The sequence below is a fragment of the Leishmania mexicana genome, chromosome 6 (genome assembly GCF_000234665.1).
Source record: "Leishmania mexicana MHOM/GT/2001/U1103 complete genome, chromosome 6".
Lineage (NCBI taxonomy): Eukaryota > Euglenozoa > Kinetoplastea > Trypanosomatida > Trypanosomatidae > Leishmania > Leishmania mexicana.
Window position 1 is genome coordinate 376,259 of NC_018310.1, and position 15,594 is coordinate 391,852.

General features: G+C 63.4%; 4 protein-coding genes across 4 annotated transcripts; all 4 read left to right on the plus strand.

Moving 5' to 3' along the window:
- Position 1: 1 nt before the first annotated feature.
- LMXM_06_0950 (putative glucosamine-fructose-6-phosphate aminotransferase) lies at positions 2-2,014 on the plus strand (the record flags this gene model as incomplete). The annotated part of the gene is made up of 1 exon (XM_003872058.1): positions 2-2,014. One exon carries the CDS (start codon positions 2-4, stop codon positions 2,012-2,014), a length of 2,013 nt encoding a protein of 670 aa, XP_003872107.1.
- Positions 2,015-3,276: 1,262 nt separating this feature from the next.
- LMXM_06_0960 (putative cell cycle associated protein MOB1) lies at positions 3,277-3,948 on the plus strand (the record flags this gene model as incomplete). Its single annotated transcript, XM_003872059.1, has 1 exon — positions 3,277-3,948. One exon carries the CDS (start codon positions 3,277-3,279, stop codon positions 3,946-3,948), a length of 672 nt encoding a protein of 223 aa, XP_003872108.1.
- An 885-nt stretch (positions 3,949-4,833) lies between these two features.
- LMXM_06_0970 (conserved hypothetical protein) lies at positions 4,834-9,822 on the plus strand (the record flags this gene model as incomplete). Its single annotated transcript, XM_003872060.1, has 1 exon — positions 4,834-9,822. The coding sequence occupies one exon, from the start codon at positions 4,834-4,836 to the stop codon at positions 9,820-9,822; it is 4,989 nt and encodes a 1,662-aa protein (XP_003872109.1).
- Positions 9,823-10,949: 1,127 nt separating this feature from the next.
- Positions 10,950-14,060, plus strand: LMXM_06_0980 (conserved hypothetical protein; the record flags this gene model as incomplete). The annotated part of the gene is made up of 1 exon (XM_003872061.1): positions 10,950-14,060. One exon carries the CDS (start codon positions 10,950-10,952, stop codon positions 14,058-14,060), a length of 3,111 nt encoding a protein of 1,036 aa, XP_003872110.1.
- Positions 14,061-15,594: the final 1,534 nt, after the last annotated feature.

The following is a 15,594-nucleotide window of genomic DNA, read 5'->3' on the forward strand; positions in this document are numbered from 1 at the left end:
GATGTGCGGCATCTTGGGCTACGCGAACAGCAACGTGCCACGCACGGTGGAGCAGATCTTGGACATTCTTCTTCGCTGTATTCAGAGGGTGGAGTACCGCGGCTACGACAGCGCAGGCCTCGCCATCGACGCAAACATCGGCAGCGGCACGGAGGACGGCACCGCCGCCAGTGCGCCGACGCCGCGCCCTTGTGTGGTGCGCAGCGTCGGCAACATTGACCAGCTCCGCAAGAAGGTGTTCAGCGAGGCGGTCGCCGCGACGCTGCCACCGATGGACGCCACGACGAACCACCACGTTGGCATTGTGCACACGCGGTGGGCCACGCACGGTGTTGTGTGCGAGCGCAACTGTCACCCACAGCAGAGCAACAACGGCGAGTTCACCATCGTGCACAACGGCATCGTCACGAACTACTCCGCGCTGAAGGGGCTCCTCACGGCGGAGGGGTACGTCTTCTACTCCGGCACCGACACAGAGGTTATTAGCGTCCTCTCCGAGTACCTGTACACGCGCAAGGGCGTCCACCAGTTCGCCGACCTGCTGCTGGAGCTGTCGAACATGGTGGAGGGAAGCTACGCGTTGCTTATCAAGAGCATCTACTTTCCTGGTCAGGTGGCGGCGAGCCGCCAGGGATCGCCGCTGATGGTCGGCATCCGGCAGACAGACAACCGCGGCTGCGTGGTGGAGCTGCAGTCGTGCGACTTCACCGACCCATCGGGGCCGCTCGAGGTGTTCTTCTCCTCCGACTCGAACGCGTTCGCCGAGTACACGCGCGACGTTGTGTACCTCGAGGACAACGACATTGTTCACTACTGCGACGGCGCACTGCGCTTCTACAACGTAGCGGACCGCAAGAAGTCCATCATCAAGCGCGAGGTGCAGCACCTGGGGACGAAGCTGGAGGGTCTGTCCAAGGGCAACTACGCGCATTTCATGCTCAAGGAGATCTACGAGCAGGCAGAGTCCGTCATCAGCTCCATGCACGGCCGCATCGACTTCAGTAGCGGGACAGTGCAGCTCGGCGGCTTCACCCAGCAGAACATCCGCGCCATTCTCGCCAGTCGCCGCATCCTCTTCATCGCGTGCGGTACCTCGCTGCACAGCTGCATCGCTGTGCGGCCACTCTTCGAGGAGCTCGTGCCACTGCCGATATCCATCGAAAATGCCTCCGACTTCATTGACCGCAGGCCGCAGATCCAGCGGAACGACGCGTGCTTCTTCATCTCGCAGTCCGGCGAGACCGCTGACACGCTCATGGCGCTGAAGCTGTGCAGCGAGGCTGGCGCGATGTGCGTCGGCGTCACGAACGTCGTTGAGTCTAGCGTCAGCCGGCTGACGCACTGCGGCGTCCACCTGAAAGCTGGCGTCGAGGTCGGTGTGGCGTCAACGAAGGCATACACGTCACAGGTGATCGTGATGACGCTGGTGGTGCTCTTGCTCAGCAGCGACTCGGTGCGGCTGCAGGAGCGCCGCAACGAGATCTTGCGCGGTCTGTCCGAGGTGCCAGCAAAGATTACCGAGGTGCTCAGGGTCACACACGACCCCATGAAGGCGCTGGCGGCGCGCCTGAAGGAGAGCCACTCCGTCATTGTGCTCGGTCGCGGCTACGACCTGGCTACCGCGATGGAGGCGGCGCTGAAGGTGAAGGAGCTGAGCTACGTTCACATGGAAGGCATTCACAGCGGCGAGCTCAAGCATGGGCCGCTCGCGCTGATTGATGAGACGGTGCCGGTGCTGGCGATGTGCACAAAGGACAAGCACTTCGACTTGAGCAAGGCAGCGGTGCAGCAGGTGAACGCTCGCAACGGCTCCGTCGTCGTCTTCACGACCGAGGTAGACGCTGAGCTGAGGGCGGCCGCGAGCGAGATAGTCCTTGTTCCAGCGACGGTGGACTGCCTTCAGTGTGTCATCAACGTTATTCCGTTCCAGTTGCTTGCCTACTACATGGCGCTGCTGCGCGGCAATAACGTTGACTGCCCGCGCAACCTGGCCAAGAGTGTCACCGTGCAGTAGTACCGCATGTGTGTGCGTGTGTCCGTGCGCATCGCCACGCCCCCCCTCCCCCTCCCCTTCACCCTCTCCCCCACCACCACCGGCAGCCCCCTTCGCGTCTGTCGGCTCTACGTTAAAGCGCCGCCTTCTTCAACTCGTGCTCACGCTGGTGTGCATCATTTCTTGTCCCCCCTCCCTCCCTCCCTCCCCCTCTCATCTTCTTACCCCCCCCCCCACCCTCACCCCCCTCAAGAGGGTGGGTGCGACGCGTTGTGCGGAATGCGTGTGATGAGGCGGGTGGGCCGATACCCGTGCGCGTGTTTCCAGTGAAGCCGAGAAAGTGAAGTAGGGAAGCGCGAGAACCGCGAAAAGGTGCGCGTGCAGGGGAAGCGCAGCGCGCATGGTGTGGAAGGGCCCCGTGGCTGGCTGTCCATCTGGTCGCCTTCCTCATCCTCTGCGCGTGCGGGTGTCTCTGCCGCCTGCTCTCCTGCTTTGCTTCGCCGTTGCTGCGATGTCTCTCCTTTAGCGTGTGTTATTCTTACTCGGCTCTCGGCCCGCACATGTGGCCACGACGGAGGCGTATGTGTGTGTATGTATATGTGTATGTGTCGCGTCGGCTGTGTCGGCCACCGCCACCCTCTCCGTTGCCTGGGCCTCTCGCGTGAGCGATGTTTTCTCGGCAAAGGGGGAGGAGGCGCGACTCTTCGCGTGTGCGTGCGAGTCGAGCGCGCAACGAAACCGAACTAAGAAGACAAGGAGCGGCATCCGCCTCCTTCGCCGAGCAGACGTGGATGCTGTCACCCACCCACCCACACCCACACACGCACAAGAGACCCGCACGCGTTATGTCGACCTTGTCACCTCTGCGCATGTAGCCTGGCCACCGCGCTCTGCTCCATGAAGGACTGCTGTAGCTCCTCGCAGCACCCTCTCTCTCCCCCTTCCTCCCCCGGCGTCTGTCTTCTGTTGCCGCTCAACCACATCCTTCTCTTCTCCTCTGCCTGCCCACTACACACCACTGCACTCTGCAGAATGTTTTCAGCCCGCGCCAACCCCGCCGACCCCGCCCCTCTGTGCCGTCGCAGCGCCGTACCTTGCGCGGTGTGAGTGTCCTCCTCCTCCTCCTCCTCCTCCCCCCTTCGTAGACAGGGCCGATCGAGGGAGGTCTGAGGCGAGAGCAGCACAGGACGCGCAGCAGACCTCGAGTTTTGCATGCGCCGCGCGTGAGGCGACCACGCATCACACATCCACACCCGCCAAAGACAGCAATCGCTGGCGGCGCCATGAAGCTGTTTGGCAGCTCCCTCTTCGACTCGGACAAGACGTACCGGCCGAAGAAGAAGCACAAGGAGGGAACGGAGCGGTACCGCCTGCACAACTTCGCACGCTCGCTCGTCAAGTCCGGCGACCTGCGGCAGGCGGTGCAGCTGCCCCCTGGCGTCGAAGCCAACAACTGGCTTTCGGTGCACACCGTCGATTTCTACAACATCACAAACGTCATCTACGGCTCGCTGACGGACTACTGCAGCGACATGAGCTGCCCCGTCATGTCCTCCGGGCCGCGGTACGAGTACCTGTGGCGCAACCCTCCCGAGTACCCCAAGGCGACACGGGTGTCGGCACCACAGTACCTCGACCTGCTCATGAAGTGGATCGAGCGGCAGATCAACGACGAGCGCATTTTCCCGTCGGAGGACTACAACCCGTACCCGGCCGACTTCAAGAGTTACGTGAAGAACATATTCCGCCGCATGTTCCGCGTCTACGCGCACATCTATTACTCGCACTTCACGAAGATCGCGGAGCTTCAGGAGGAGGCGCACATGAACACCGCCTTCAAGCACTTCATGTACTTCGCGTGGGAGTTCGACCTCATTCCACGTGAGGAGCTGACGCCGCTGCAGGAGTTGCTGAAGAACCTCATGGGCGACTACGCGAAGGAGAGGCTAGAGTGAGCATCGAACTTTTGGACGCATATTGGAGGGGGAGGGGGGGGGGCAGCAAGACTTCGTGGCGCGTGCGTCTGCGCTTGTTGTTGAGGACCAGTCCCGGCGGACTGGCATGCATGTTTTGCGTCGCGTCCTTCTCCCCAAGACGTCTGTTCCACTTCGCCAGCGCCTCCGCTCGTGCCGACACCGGATCTCTGGCCGACGCTCCTCACTCGCCCTCTCTCTGCTTCTCCCGTTGTGTGTGTGCGCCGCCACGTTGTCGCGCCTTCGCCCGCAACACGCACACGCACACGCACACACGTGTATGGTGGCGTCCTTTCACATGCGCACGGCACTTTCGTGTCTGTTGGCCGTCGACGCGGCCATCCATGCTTTCTCGTCCGGCGCGCGTGCGGCTCGATGCTTTTTTATTTCTCCCATATCGTCGCTAGCAAAAAGCATTGTCAGGGGCGGGGGACGGGGACGGACGTCGAGGACGTGCGCGTCCGCAGTGTAGCATGGCGTATACTTGCGCGCCGGCGTTACGACCAGCCTGTGACGGCATCGGCACGCACGACCACGCTTCACTGTCGCGGCAACGTAGACGCGATTTGCCTTGTCGTGTGTTTCTCGTGGATATCCTCACGGTGTGATGCCCCCCCTCCCTCCCCCAAAAAAAAATTGCATCCCCATCTCTTGCTGCTCAGACCGCGCTCCGTGCTCAGTCGCCGGTGCATGTCCGCTCCCGTCTCACTTCCCCCCCCTCAACCCCCCTGTTTCTCATGCTCGCCACTCAGCCCACCGCCTTCTCCTCGCCTGTTTTACCGACATCACCGCGTCACCTTCGCGCGCGCCTTCATCACTCCAGCTTCCGCCACCACGAACGAAGCCTCGCACTGATCACGACGAATAATGCAGGGGGCCGACAACGGTGCGCAGCTCCAGATGCTTCTGCGCGTCAACGAATACGTGCAGAAGCAGCGACAGGCGTACATGACACTGTCGTTTGACGAGCAGCGTCGACGTGGTCCGCTCCTGTTAGAGGACTTGCTGACCATGGTGATGCACAACCTCCTTCAGGAGGCAGAGGGCAACGAAGGGGACGACGACGACGATGGTGTGCGACGACCAAGGGCGCGTGCGAGGATGGCCAGCGGGGCCCATGCCTTGGATGCGCTCACCTCGTCGACGAGCTCGTTGCCGTTCGCGCTCCGCGACGTTCCTGCCCTCGCCAACGTGGCGGCGCTGCAGCTTCGACTAACATCCACTGTCATGGCAGCCATCAGCACTCGAGCCATAGTAACGGTCCACGAGCTGGAGGAGTGGGTCTGTGCTCAGGAGGGCGTGGAGCACTTCGCCGAGCTCGGGCTCGGTATCGGCTTGCAGGTGCTGCCGGTTGTGCAGGAATACTTCCAGCTGCGCGCGAACTCCGCCGTGTTCCCGGTGCGGGCCCGAGACGTGGTCGCGTTTCTGCTGAACGATACCGCGGCGAGGGACATGCTGCTCTACGGCGGCGGCGACACCCGCGACTTGCTATACCGCTTCGCCGCCTTCTACGAGCGTCACGTACTCCACAGCGCGTCTCCGTCTTCCGCCTCTGCAACAGTGTGTGGACGTGGTCGGCTGCTGAACGTGCGCCAGCTCGGCATTCACGTGCAGGACTACGCCGCGCTGCTCGCGGCGCTGACGCAGGAGCTGGCGAGTGCACACCAGCTTGAGCAGCAGCAGTTCCAGAGGTGGATAGAGAGCTGTGTCACCGCAGAGACAGCCGCCACACAAGGCGCCAGCGCTCGCGACACAGCGTGTGTGGCGGCTGCGAAGGATAGTGCCGCTGTTGAGGGCGCGCTTGTGAGAGCCGCCTCGTTCGAGGCCGCGGCTCGGCGGGAGCGGAACCGAGCACTGTACGAGCGCGTGTTGCACTCCTTCGACTCCGCCTGCGCGCACGCGGAGCTTGTCGAGGGCATGCGGCGCACACACGAGAAGGCCCTCTGCGCCAGTCTCGGTGGTGACTCCGACACCGTGCCGTGCGTGAGGTCTGCCGGCGTCCGCGCCATAAACTTTGCTGTCACCTTCACAGAGGCGGAAGCGCGCTCCTACAGTCTCCCTCTGTCGCTGTGGCGTACAGTACCTCTGGACGATGAAGCATGCAGTTCACTGGCGGGCGGCAGGGAATGGGGAGGAGGGGTTGAGCTGCGCTTCCATGTGGGTGCGTCGATCGACACGGAGGTGAGCCGGGCAGCGCGGGGACTCGCGCAAGGCAGCAGCGCGTCGACAACCCCGCGGACGGCCCCTCTGGACTCTCAGTGGACCTCGAATACCGTGACGGGTGAGAAACAGGCTCCTGGCGAACGCGTCTCCAGCGACAGTATCCGTGTGGTGCCGCCCCCGCCATCATCGGCAATGCGTCGGCGACGCGGCACGGTTGTCTCCGACAGACCGCTTGCAATCTTCATGGGGGCACCTATCGCCGCTGCTGCTGCGGCGGCGGAGACGCGGGGGGTGGCCTCACCGGACGCTGCGCCAGCTCTCGTCGGCGCCGCCTCGATAATACCCGCTGTAGCGGCAACATCAGCCATCCCACTGCTGTCCTCGCTGCTGGCACCGGCTGGGTCGCTCGGCCTGGCTGTTGCGAGCAGCGCCAACACCGTCGACGCACCGCCGAGTGTGTCTCCGCAAGATACTGACACTGCTGTCGAGCGCGCGCCAAGCGCGGAGGGCAGGCCATCCGCTGCCGACGTGGTTGGAGGCTCTGTGGACATGTCCACGGAACCCAAGACAGCACTGGAGAAGCTTGGCAACCTACTGATGCAGCACCGACAGTGGAGTGCAGCGGCGCAGCGACGAGGCGCACCTGCGAGCGAACCGTTGATGGTCCTGGGCACAGGCGATACGTGGCTGGACCTTGCCGTGGCGGCGTTCGAGACCTTCGCGGTCGGTGACGTGGTTCCCGTGAAGCTGCTGTACGAGGCATGGGCGATGTGCGTGGACTGTCGAGGTCCAGCCCAGCCATCACCGTCGCCGCACGCGGCCAGGGTACACGGCGCCACGTCAGGCTACTTTGCACATCGTCGCTGCATACCTCTATTTCACCCCTTCGTAACCTCGTTCGGCAGCAGCAGCAGCGCCGCGCCCCTCAGCCCGCTCGCGTTGCTGCGGCGGCAGCTTGGAGCAGGTGACACGAGCGGCGCGCCGCCTGCCGCTGCCTCAGCCCCCGGTGCAGAGGACGGCGCGGCCGGGGAGACGAAGGAAATCGTGCACATGGCGACGCCGGTGGAGGTGTGTTGGTTGTCGTGGTGGGGCCCAGAGCCGTCTGACGGGCGCGTTTCACGCGAAGCGGCGATCCTCAGCTGCGCCTGCTTAGAGCGCCATTACCCATCATCTCTGCAAGACGTCTTTTGCGGCCTGCTCAGCGTACGTGCGGAGCCCACCGTCGCGGCGTGGTGCACGGCAGCAGTCGCATGCGCGCGCCGGCTGTGCCCGTTGTCAGCGTTGACGCCGTCATTCACCGATGCGTACGTGGAGTCGTTTGCGCGCTGCGTGGACGCGGATGTCGCGGGGTGGGTGGCAGAGCTGCACCAGGAGGGGACGCCGACGGCGCCGACGCCTGGGTCCGCCTCTGTCGAGCTGCCCTTCCTCCAGCGACAGCAACGGACGGCGCAGGTGGCCCTTCGCAGGGTGCTGGCGAGTCTGCAGGAGTCGCTGGCGGGGGCGTCGCCTTGGCGAGCCGGGCTGTTTCCCTGCGACCATGCCTGGCGCTGCGGCCTCGATGGGTTGCTCTACGCGACGCCTCAGTGGTGCGGCTACAGCGGGGTCCTGCTGACGGCGTCGTCGCCATCTTTGCCGCCGCACACGTCGGTAGCGGCGTACCTCTCCAAGGGCGGCAGTGCCAACGATGCTGGCGTCGCTCCTCCGCTGCGTGTTCTGTGCTTCAGAGCGCATGAGCCGTCGTGGGCAGTGTGCTCAGTGCTGCACTATCTCGGTATTCGCCCTCTCTCGCAGCTGGCGGAGACGCGTGTGAGCTTCCACACCACCGTCGCCACGGATGCCAGTGGCGTGCTGCATGACAAGATCGCCGCCATTGTGCCGTACGTGCAGGCCTTCTGCCGCGCCTCTCTCCCTCTGTGGTACGGTGTCGTGTACATGCAGATGCGCGAGCGGCTCCGGCGGCTGCGAGTGGTGCTGACCGCTCCGACCGGTGGCAGCGTGCTGGCCGCCTCGGCGTCGCCGGTGCAGACGCTTCGCCTGCACGTGAACGGACACGTGTACGCGCATGAGCGACAGCTTCGGCTGGGGTACGTTGCAGCGCACAACGTCATCTACGGCGCCGCTGAGGCGACCTCCGTCCCGATGCTGTCCGAGGCGCTTCTGCCGCTGTTCATGCCAGTTGGTATGTCGGCAGAGGCCGACGTGCGACAGCTGCGTGACGTGATTCTCCGCCTCCTCGGCGCCTTGTCCTCGCTGGACAGCTCCGTCGAGTGGCGCGACGGCGCTGACACCTCGCCCCAGCAGCAGCAGTGGCGGCGTGAGCAGATCGAGCACGTGCTGCGGCCTGTCGCCGTGCATTATGGCCTAACCCCTTTTGCTGGCGTGTCTAGCGATGCACTCCCGCCCGCATCCGGCGTGTTGGCCACTGCGGTGGGCTCCGCATACGACACCGATGCTCACGACGCTCAAGCAGAGGCTCCGTTCACTCTCTCGTCGCGTGCCTTCATACGGTACATGGCGAACTACCCCCCAGGCACCGACGCCATGCGACAGCCACGCGGGTCTCAGCAAGCCCACACGGGGCATCGAACTGGAGAAACATCAGGCACGCAGCCACTGACTCAAGCAAGCGCGCAGGAGCTGGTGTCGCATGCGAGACCCTTCTCGTCACGCACAGCTTCCGCAGCCAGGGCCGGCGGTGGCTTCATGCAACGGCCCGACGTGAACGGGCGGCTTTCCGTCACCCTCTCTCTCGGCGGCAGCACAGCGGTCGTGACGTCTACGCCTGCTTGGTCCAACTTCCCCATGGAGCTCGACCTGGACGCCGTCGTAGCCGCAAGCGTCGTGGTCGGGGCTGCGGATGGCGGTGGCCGCGGTCGTGGGGCGGCTGCATCAGCACGCGATCATCAGGGAGACAGCGACGATGACAGCAGTTTGGCTCCAGGCAGTGATGGTGAGGGGGACAACAATGCCGCTGTCGGCGGCGGCGAGGAAGAGCAGCAAGATTCCTTCCTCACGTTCCAGTACCATCGCAGGAGCGGCACCGCCCCCAGCGCGCTTCGAGGCAGCGGAGGCGGTATCGAGTCCCGCAAACGGTTGCGCGCCGGTAATAACCGTGCTGGTGGGCACGTGAGAGGACGACTCCGCCACGACCCTGCCGGACCTGATGTGCGCGCTGCCGGGATGTGGCTTCGCCCGCCTGCGGGGTCTGCCATGGCCGGCACGGGTGGCGACACCCCCGACTACGCAGTCGCGGCAGAGCGCTACGTCTACGAGCTGCTTCGGGAGGAGTACGCCAAGCAGGCGCAGCAGGGCGGCGTGCGCGTTGTTTGGATGAATGAGAGCCGAGAGGCCGGTTCGCCCTTCGACATCCTCGTCATCAAGCCGCGACGGCTGAGCAGCAGCAATGCTAAGGTGAATAGTAGCAGCTCCGCTGACAGCAGCCGCTGGGACGTGTTGCAGTATGTAGAGGTGAAGTCCACTTGCACCGCTAATCGGGAGGACTTCGAGATGTCCATGGCAGAGCTTCTCTTCGCCGCGCGCTTCGGGGCCGCCTACCGCGTCTACCGCGTCTTCGGCGCCTCGACAGACGCGCTGCATCGAATGAAGCATCGTGTCTACGCTGACATTGTGCAGCTGTGGTATACGGCGCGGTTGACCATTACCTCCGACATCCGTGTCACGCCGTCGACATGACGACGCACGATGACACCGTTGCTCCGCGCTTCGCTTGGTTTTCTGCTCTCGGGCCTTCTCGGGCCCCCCTCCCTCTCTCTCTCCTTCCCAATGCACGCACGAGCGTGTTTCTTGTCGTGGATAACTCGTATAAACTCGTGCGTTGACACGTGCGATGACCAGCAGCCTCAAGAAGGGAATGCCACGACAAGGCACTGCTCTTGCAGTGCAAGCGATGAGCACACCAGCACACACACACACACACACACACACCACAGCCTCATGCTCCAGAGAGGGAGGCAGGGAGGGAGTAGTGCGAAGGCGTTTATCCGCGGCCGCTTCTCCATGCTCTCCTTCAGCGGGCCCACCCGACCCCTCCTGTCACTGTCCTCCGTAACGCATGAGAACCCCCCTCCGCAAGTGTGTGTGCGCGTGCGTGTGCACACAATACCGGGACGGCGCCGCTCTCTCCTCGCCACCTTCCCATCCCCGTCACTGATCCTCTCCCCCTTCCTCGTTCACCACAGGTCACCGCCCTCCCTCTTGTCGTCTGCTTGGTGACAGCAGGCCCATCATCGCGTCCAGACACACGTGTGAATTAGCGCCGCCCCTCTTGCACTCCCGCCGTGCCTTTCTTCGTCATCGGGAAGGGGGGCAGCGCCCTCGACTCCACCGCTGGCATACCATCTAACTCGCTCACCTCTACGAGTGTTTCCTCTCCCTTCCCCTGTGAATCTCTGTCTCCGCGCGCGCGCGCCTGGGCCTCTGCGAGCGGTGCGCGTGTGTGTCCATGGGAGAAAGGGGGAGAGGGATCCCGTACACCGCCACGCCCATCCGTTCATTCGCTCCGTCGCTCCCACGCATACACACACCCACACCCACACCCACACCTCTTTCTCTATATATCTCGCTGTCGATCCACGTGTGCGTGCCTCAAACCCCCTCCCCTCCCCACCTCCCGCTCTCCCTCTCTGTGTGTGTGCACGTGTGCGTATCTCTCTTGGACGCCCCTTCGCATGGTGGGCCGTCTCGGCACGCACGCACGCACGCACGGGGTTTTCTCTTTCCATCCACGTATCAGCGCCCACCACGCGAGAGGCGGTCCAGCTCCACAGAAGGCTCACGCCTCCGCCGACGTACACACCAACATGGGGTGCAAGAATTCGTCGCACACGATGTCGGGAAGCAGCTCCGTGGTAGGCACCGCTCCTGGCGCCACCGAGGACGCTGGGAGCTCCTCGCCGGTCTTCGGCTCGGGCGTTCATGTCGGTCGGTTCGGTAACGCGGACCTCTCGGGACGCGACCTCGATGTGCTGGGGCCGCAGATGGTGCACATGATCCGTGAAGACGAGCTACATCGCACTGCAACATCGCTAAGACTATCAAACAACAGGCTGTACGCGCTGGCGAAGGAGCTGCCACTGCTGTCGAACCTGCGTGAGCTGGATATCGACCACAACCGGTTCCAGCGCTTCCCCGAGGTACTTGTGCGGCTGCCGCGCCTGTGGCGCATCAACGTCAGCTTCAACCCCATCGACAGCGTGCGCGGGTTCGACGTGCTGCCGCGTCTCCTCTCGCTGCGCTCGCTGACGGTGCGGGATTGCGGTCTGAAGGAGATCCCGATTGCGGTGCTTCAGTGCGAAGTTCTGGAGGAGCTCGACGTGGGCAACAACCCGGAGATCAAGATCACCGGCGTTGCCTTGCATCGGCTCAAGCGGCTGAGGAGGCTCGGTGTGGCGAACTGCAACCTCGCTGGGCGCACCCTGCCCAACGCGATCAAGCGCATGAGGCTGACATCGCTCGACATCTCTGGCAACGCCTTCACCTTCGCCGACCCAAACTTCTTCGGAAGGAGTATGCCGCACTCGCTGATAGAGTTGCACCTCGTCGGCATGAAGCTCACGGCGCCGCCGGCGGTGGTGGCGCTGCTGAAGAAGCTGAACTTCCTCGACCTCGCTGAGAACCCCATCGAGACGCTCGACGTCCTCGCCGGCCGCGTGGTGAAGCGACTGCATCACGTGGCTAGCAACGGTACGGTGACCACCGCCGGCACGAACGGCTTCTCGGATGCGCTAGCGGAAGACGAGGACGATTTTGAGGAGGAAGAGACAGCCACCCACGCCTCCGACGGCGCCGCCAGCGCCGCGACGAGCCGCGTCAACCTCAGCAAGGCGAGCAGGGAGGGGATCGTGTCGCACGTGACGCAGCCGATCCCGCTAAAACGGCTCTCGCTGCGCGCGTGCAACTTTCGCATGGTGCCCAAGTACTTCCACAAGCTGGATCAACTCGAGGAGCTCGACCTCTCCGAGAACGAAAACCTCGACGACCCGAACATGACACTCTTCTCGCTGCAGCACTTGGTGACGCTGAACATTGTTGGCTGCCCCTTCGCCGAGGACCCATCGCAGTCGCGGAACGAGTGGTTTGACATTGGCAAGCTGCGCAACCTGCGCAATATTCGGTGGGAGATGTGGAAGAGTGAGCACAACATGAGTCCCTATCGCACCAAGATCCCGATTGAGCTGTGCGCGCTGCGACTGCGCACGCTGAACGAAGTGCAGCTACGCCGCAACCTCTTCACCGGCGACACTATTGAGACTGTCATCAATCTCCTGTCTGACGGCTACTTCAAGGTGGACCTGTCCGTGGACGAGATGATCCTGCACAGCCACGTCGAGGCCGTCAAGGCCTTCACCGAGGGCGAGCGCTTCTTCTTCCCCAAGACGGTCACCGAAGTGCCGAACCTCCAGTGCGGCGTCGACCCCGCTTCACTCGGGCGGGTGCACCTCAAGATCGCCCTCAGCCGGTACATCTTCTTCCTCGCCATACAGGCGGCGAACTACGACGCCGTCATCATCCCGCCACTGGATGTCATGATCATCCACTACGCGCAGCTCACTGTCCACCCGCTCCAGTACCGCACCGACTGCGAGGCCGTGTGTGGGCGCATACTGGACTGCAACTACCGCACCTTCTTTGCGGAGCAGAAGAAGCACCAGGTGGAGGCGAAGAGCGTCGTGGACGCGTCGAGGCGCATCTGGAACTTGATGGTGCGCTCTGCCCAGCGCGATCTCGCATGGCTGCGGTACGACTTCTGGGACAAGCGACTGCGCGCATCGGCGGCTGATGGCGCCACCGATGGTGGCTCCGCCGGAGCTGCGTTCTCCGATGAACATACAGTGATCCCGAAGACGTTGCCGCTGCTGGTCGGCAAGACGGCTGCCGAAGTGACGCAGGACTGGCAGGCGATGGTGTCCATCGACTCGGCACACGACCTGGCCGGTGTGCTGGACCAGGCCATCACGTCGCACTTCTCTGAGAAGGGCGTGAAGGATTTTAGTGCGTCCATTCAACAGTTTTATGAGATGAATCGCTGCTTCCTGTTCCACGAGGACTCGCTGTGGAAGGCAGACCTCGACTGGAACCGGTATGTGAAGTTCCTCACCCTCTACGCCTACCGGTGCGCCGTGTTCGAGGGCGGCACCACCTGCATCGTGGAGCCGATCGCGGATGAGGAGGGCAACCTTGTAGCGCCAGATCGCACCACCTCGATTCTGGGCAAGCACTACGATTCCATGAACAACCACAGTTTCGACGACTCGGGCAAGTATCTGCCGAAGCCGCAGGATGGGGGGCAGAGAGGGGGGACTGCCAACAGCGTGTCAGAGAACCAGGCCGAGTCTAGCGGGGTGCCGCAGACCCGCACCGTCAGCGGCATCGCTCGCCGGTCCTTGTCCACGCTGCAGAAGGCCAGCAAGTCGAACAAGCGGCTGACGATGGTGCGCCAGCTCGAGGACAACCCGGTGCCCACCATCGGTATCATCTTCATGCTCCACGCCCACCGCACCTCACACCTCAAGTATTATCAGTCCATGTCACTGTTTGCCATCGAAAACGTTGATGTCATGTGGGGTGCCGCGGGCCACGGCATCTTGAAGCAGACCCAGGGTGCATGGATGGCCCTGTATGACGAGGCGTACGTCGGCGAAAGCAGGGAGATGCCGTTCGGCTACCTTGTGCAGAAGGGCGTGCTGATGCCGACCTCTGACCCGTGCGATGGCGCGAGCGTAGTGGCAGGGGACGGCTCTGCTGCTGCGAAGAAGTCGGACGGTGCATCGAGGCAGAGGCAGCATCGGTACGCCTATGAGACGAACGTGGCGCCGCGCAGGTCGTGTATCAAGGCACGCACACGCAACGCGGGCAACTTCGCCCGCCAGGTGACATTCTGCAGTGCTGACACAGAGTTTGGCGTCTTCTAGTCGGGGAAGGAGTGTGTGTGTGTGGGGGGGAGGGGGCGCGCCAGAGAGCAGCGAGCGCGTCAGTGCACAGGTGAGCTTGCGTGAGTGCAGCCCTTCACATCACCATCAGCGTGCTTGTGGCCTCCCCCATCCTCCCCGCTCGTCTCTCTTTCTCTCTCTTACTGGGCCTGTGCCCTTGTTAACTCTCGACATTTTTTTCTACGGTATTCTCTCGTGGAGGTGGTGGTGGTGGTCGGGTGCAGCCGGCTCGCCATCCTCCCCGCGCACTGCTCGACCGCCATCAACGCCGCCGTGTGTGCCCCGACATCCCTCTCACCTTCCGTTTCTCTGTCCTTCTCTCTGTGTGGGTGGGTGGGTGTGTGTGCGCACGCGACGACGACAAGGAGCATTCCCTTGCGCGAATTCTCTGTCTTCGTGGGGGGGGGGCGCTGGACGGCGTAGCAGGCGGCGGAGACATCCTCGCTTCGCTTGACCGACCGCTTGATGGCGGCTACTCCCCTAACAAACAAACGAGGACCTGGCTGTGGCGCACACGTGTGGGCGTGCGCCCTTCTCCTCCGCCTTCGCGTCCTTTTCATATATATATATATATATATACATACTCTCCCTGTCTCCGTCTGTGTGTGTGTGTATCGTTGTCGTGGCGAAGCAGCCCACGCATCCACGCATCATCACCGTCTCCCTCCCTCCTCCCTGTGCTGGGGCGTGAGTGGGCCTGGTGCGTTGCTGGTGGACTCGGTGACGGTTGCCGCAAAGGCCGACAGCGACGCCGCCCTGCCCCATAACTCTCTCCCTAGCCCTCTCCTCGCACGCCCCTCCCTTCGTGCTTCGCACCTTGCCGCCGCCATCGCGCGTCCTTACCACTGTGACGTCCCGCCTGCAAAGCGGCTCTCCTACGTTATGTCTGTGCTACGTGCGTGCCTTCCAGTGGATATGGTCAGTGTCGTCGGGAGGACGCGTAGAAGAGGGAGAGGGGGTGGGGCGGACACCAAACACAACAGGCAGACAGAAGACACGTCTGTGAGCGGCTGGGCAGAAGTCAAGCCAGCCGGAGAGGGAGCGGGTCACCGTGGAGAGGAGAGGGAGAGGAGAGGTGGCGGTGACGGTGGCGGTGGTCATTGGGCAGGGGACGGCGCGTAGTGGAGCACGCTGAACAAGGAAAGGGTGATGAGTGAATGTTCTATAGCTGCATGCGCCTCCTCGTGATGCTCGCGTGTGGGCCATGGCGCGCCTGTGCGCAGGGCCGAAGAGGAGAGAAGCAAGACAGCCGCAGCACGTTGCAGTAAGCGATGATCGTCGCGTGTGTGTGCGTGTGCGTACGCCTGTCGGTCTACCAGTTGGCGGAACTGTCTGGGTCGCATGATGGACTGGTGTGACCATCGTAACAGCCGCTGCGTCGAATGGGTGAGCTCCCGCGTGTGCGTGCATGCGTGCGTGGGTGTTCCGAGCGGCGTACAGTTGGTAAGGAAAAGATCGCGATGGCTGGCGCGCACACGCCCAGCAGTCCGTGGGAGACGCGGCAGAGGGGGGAGGA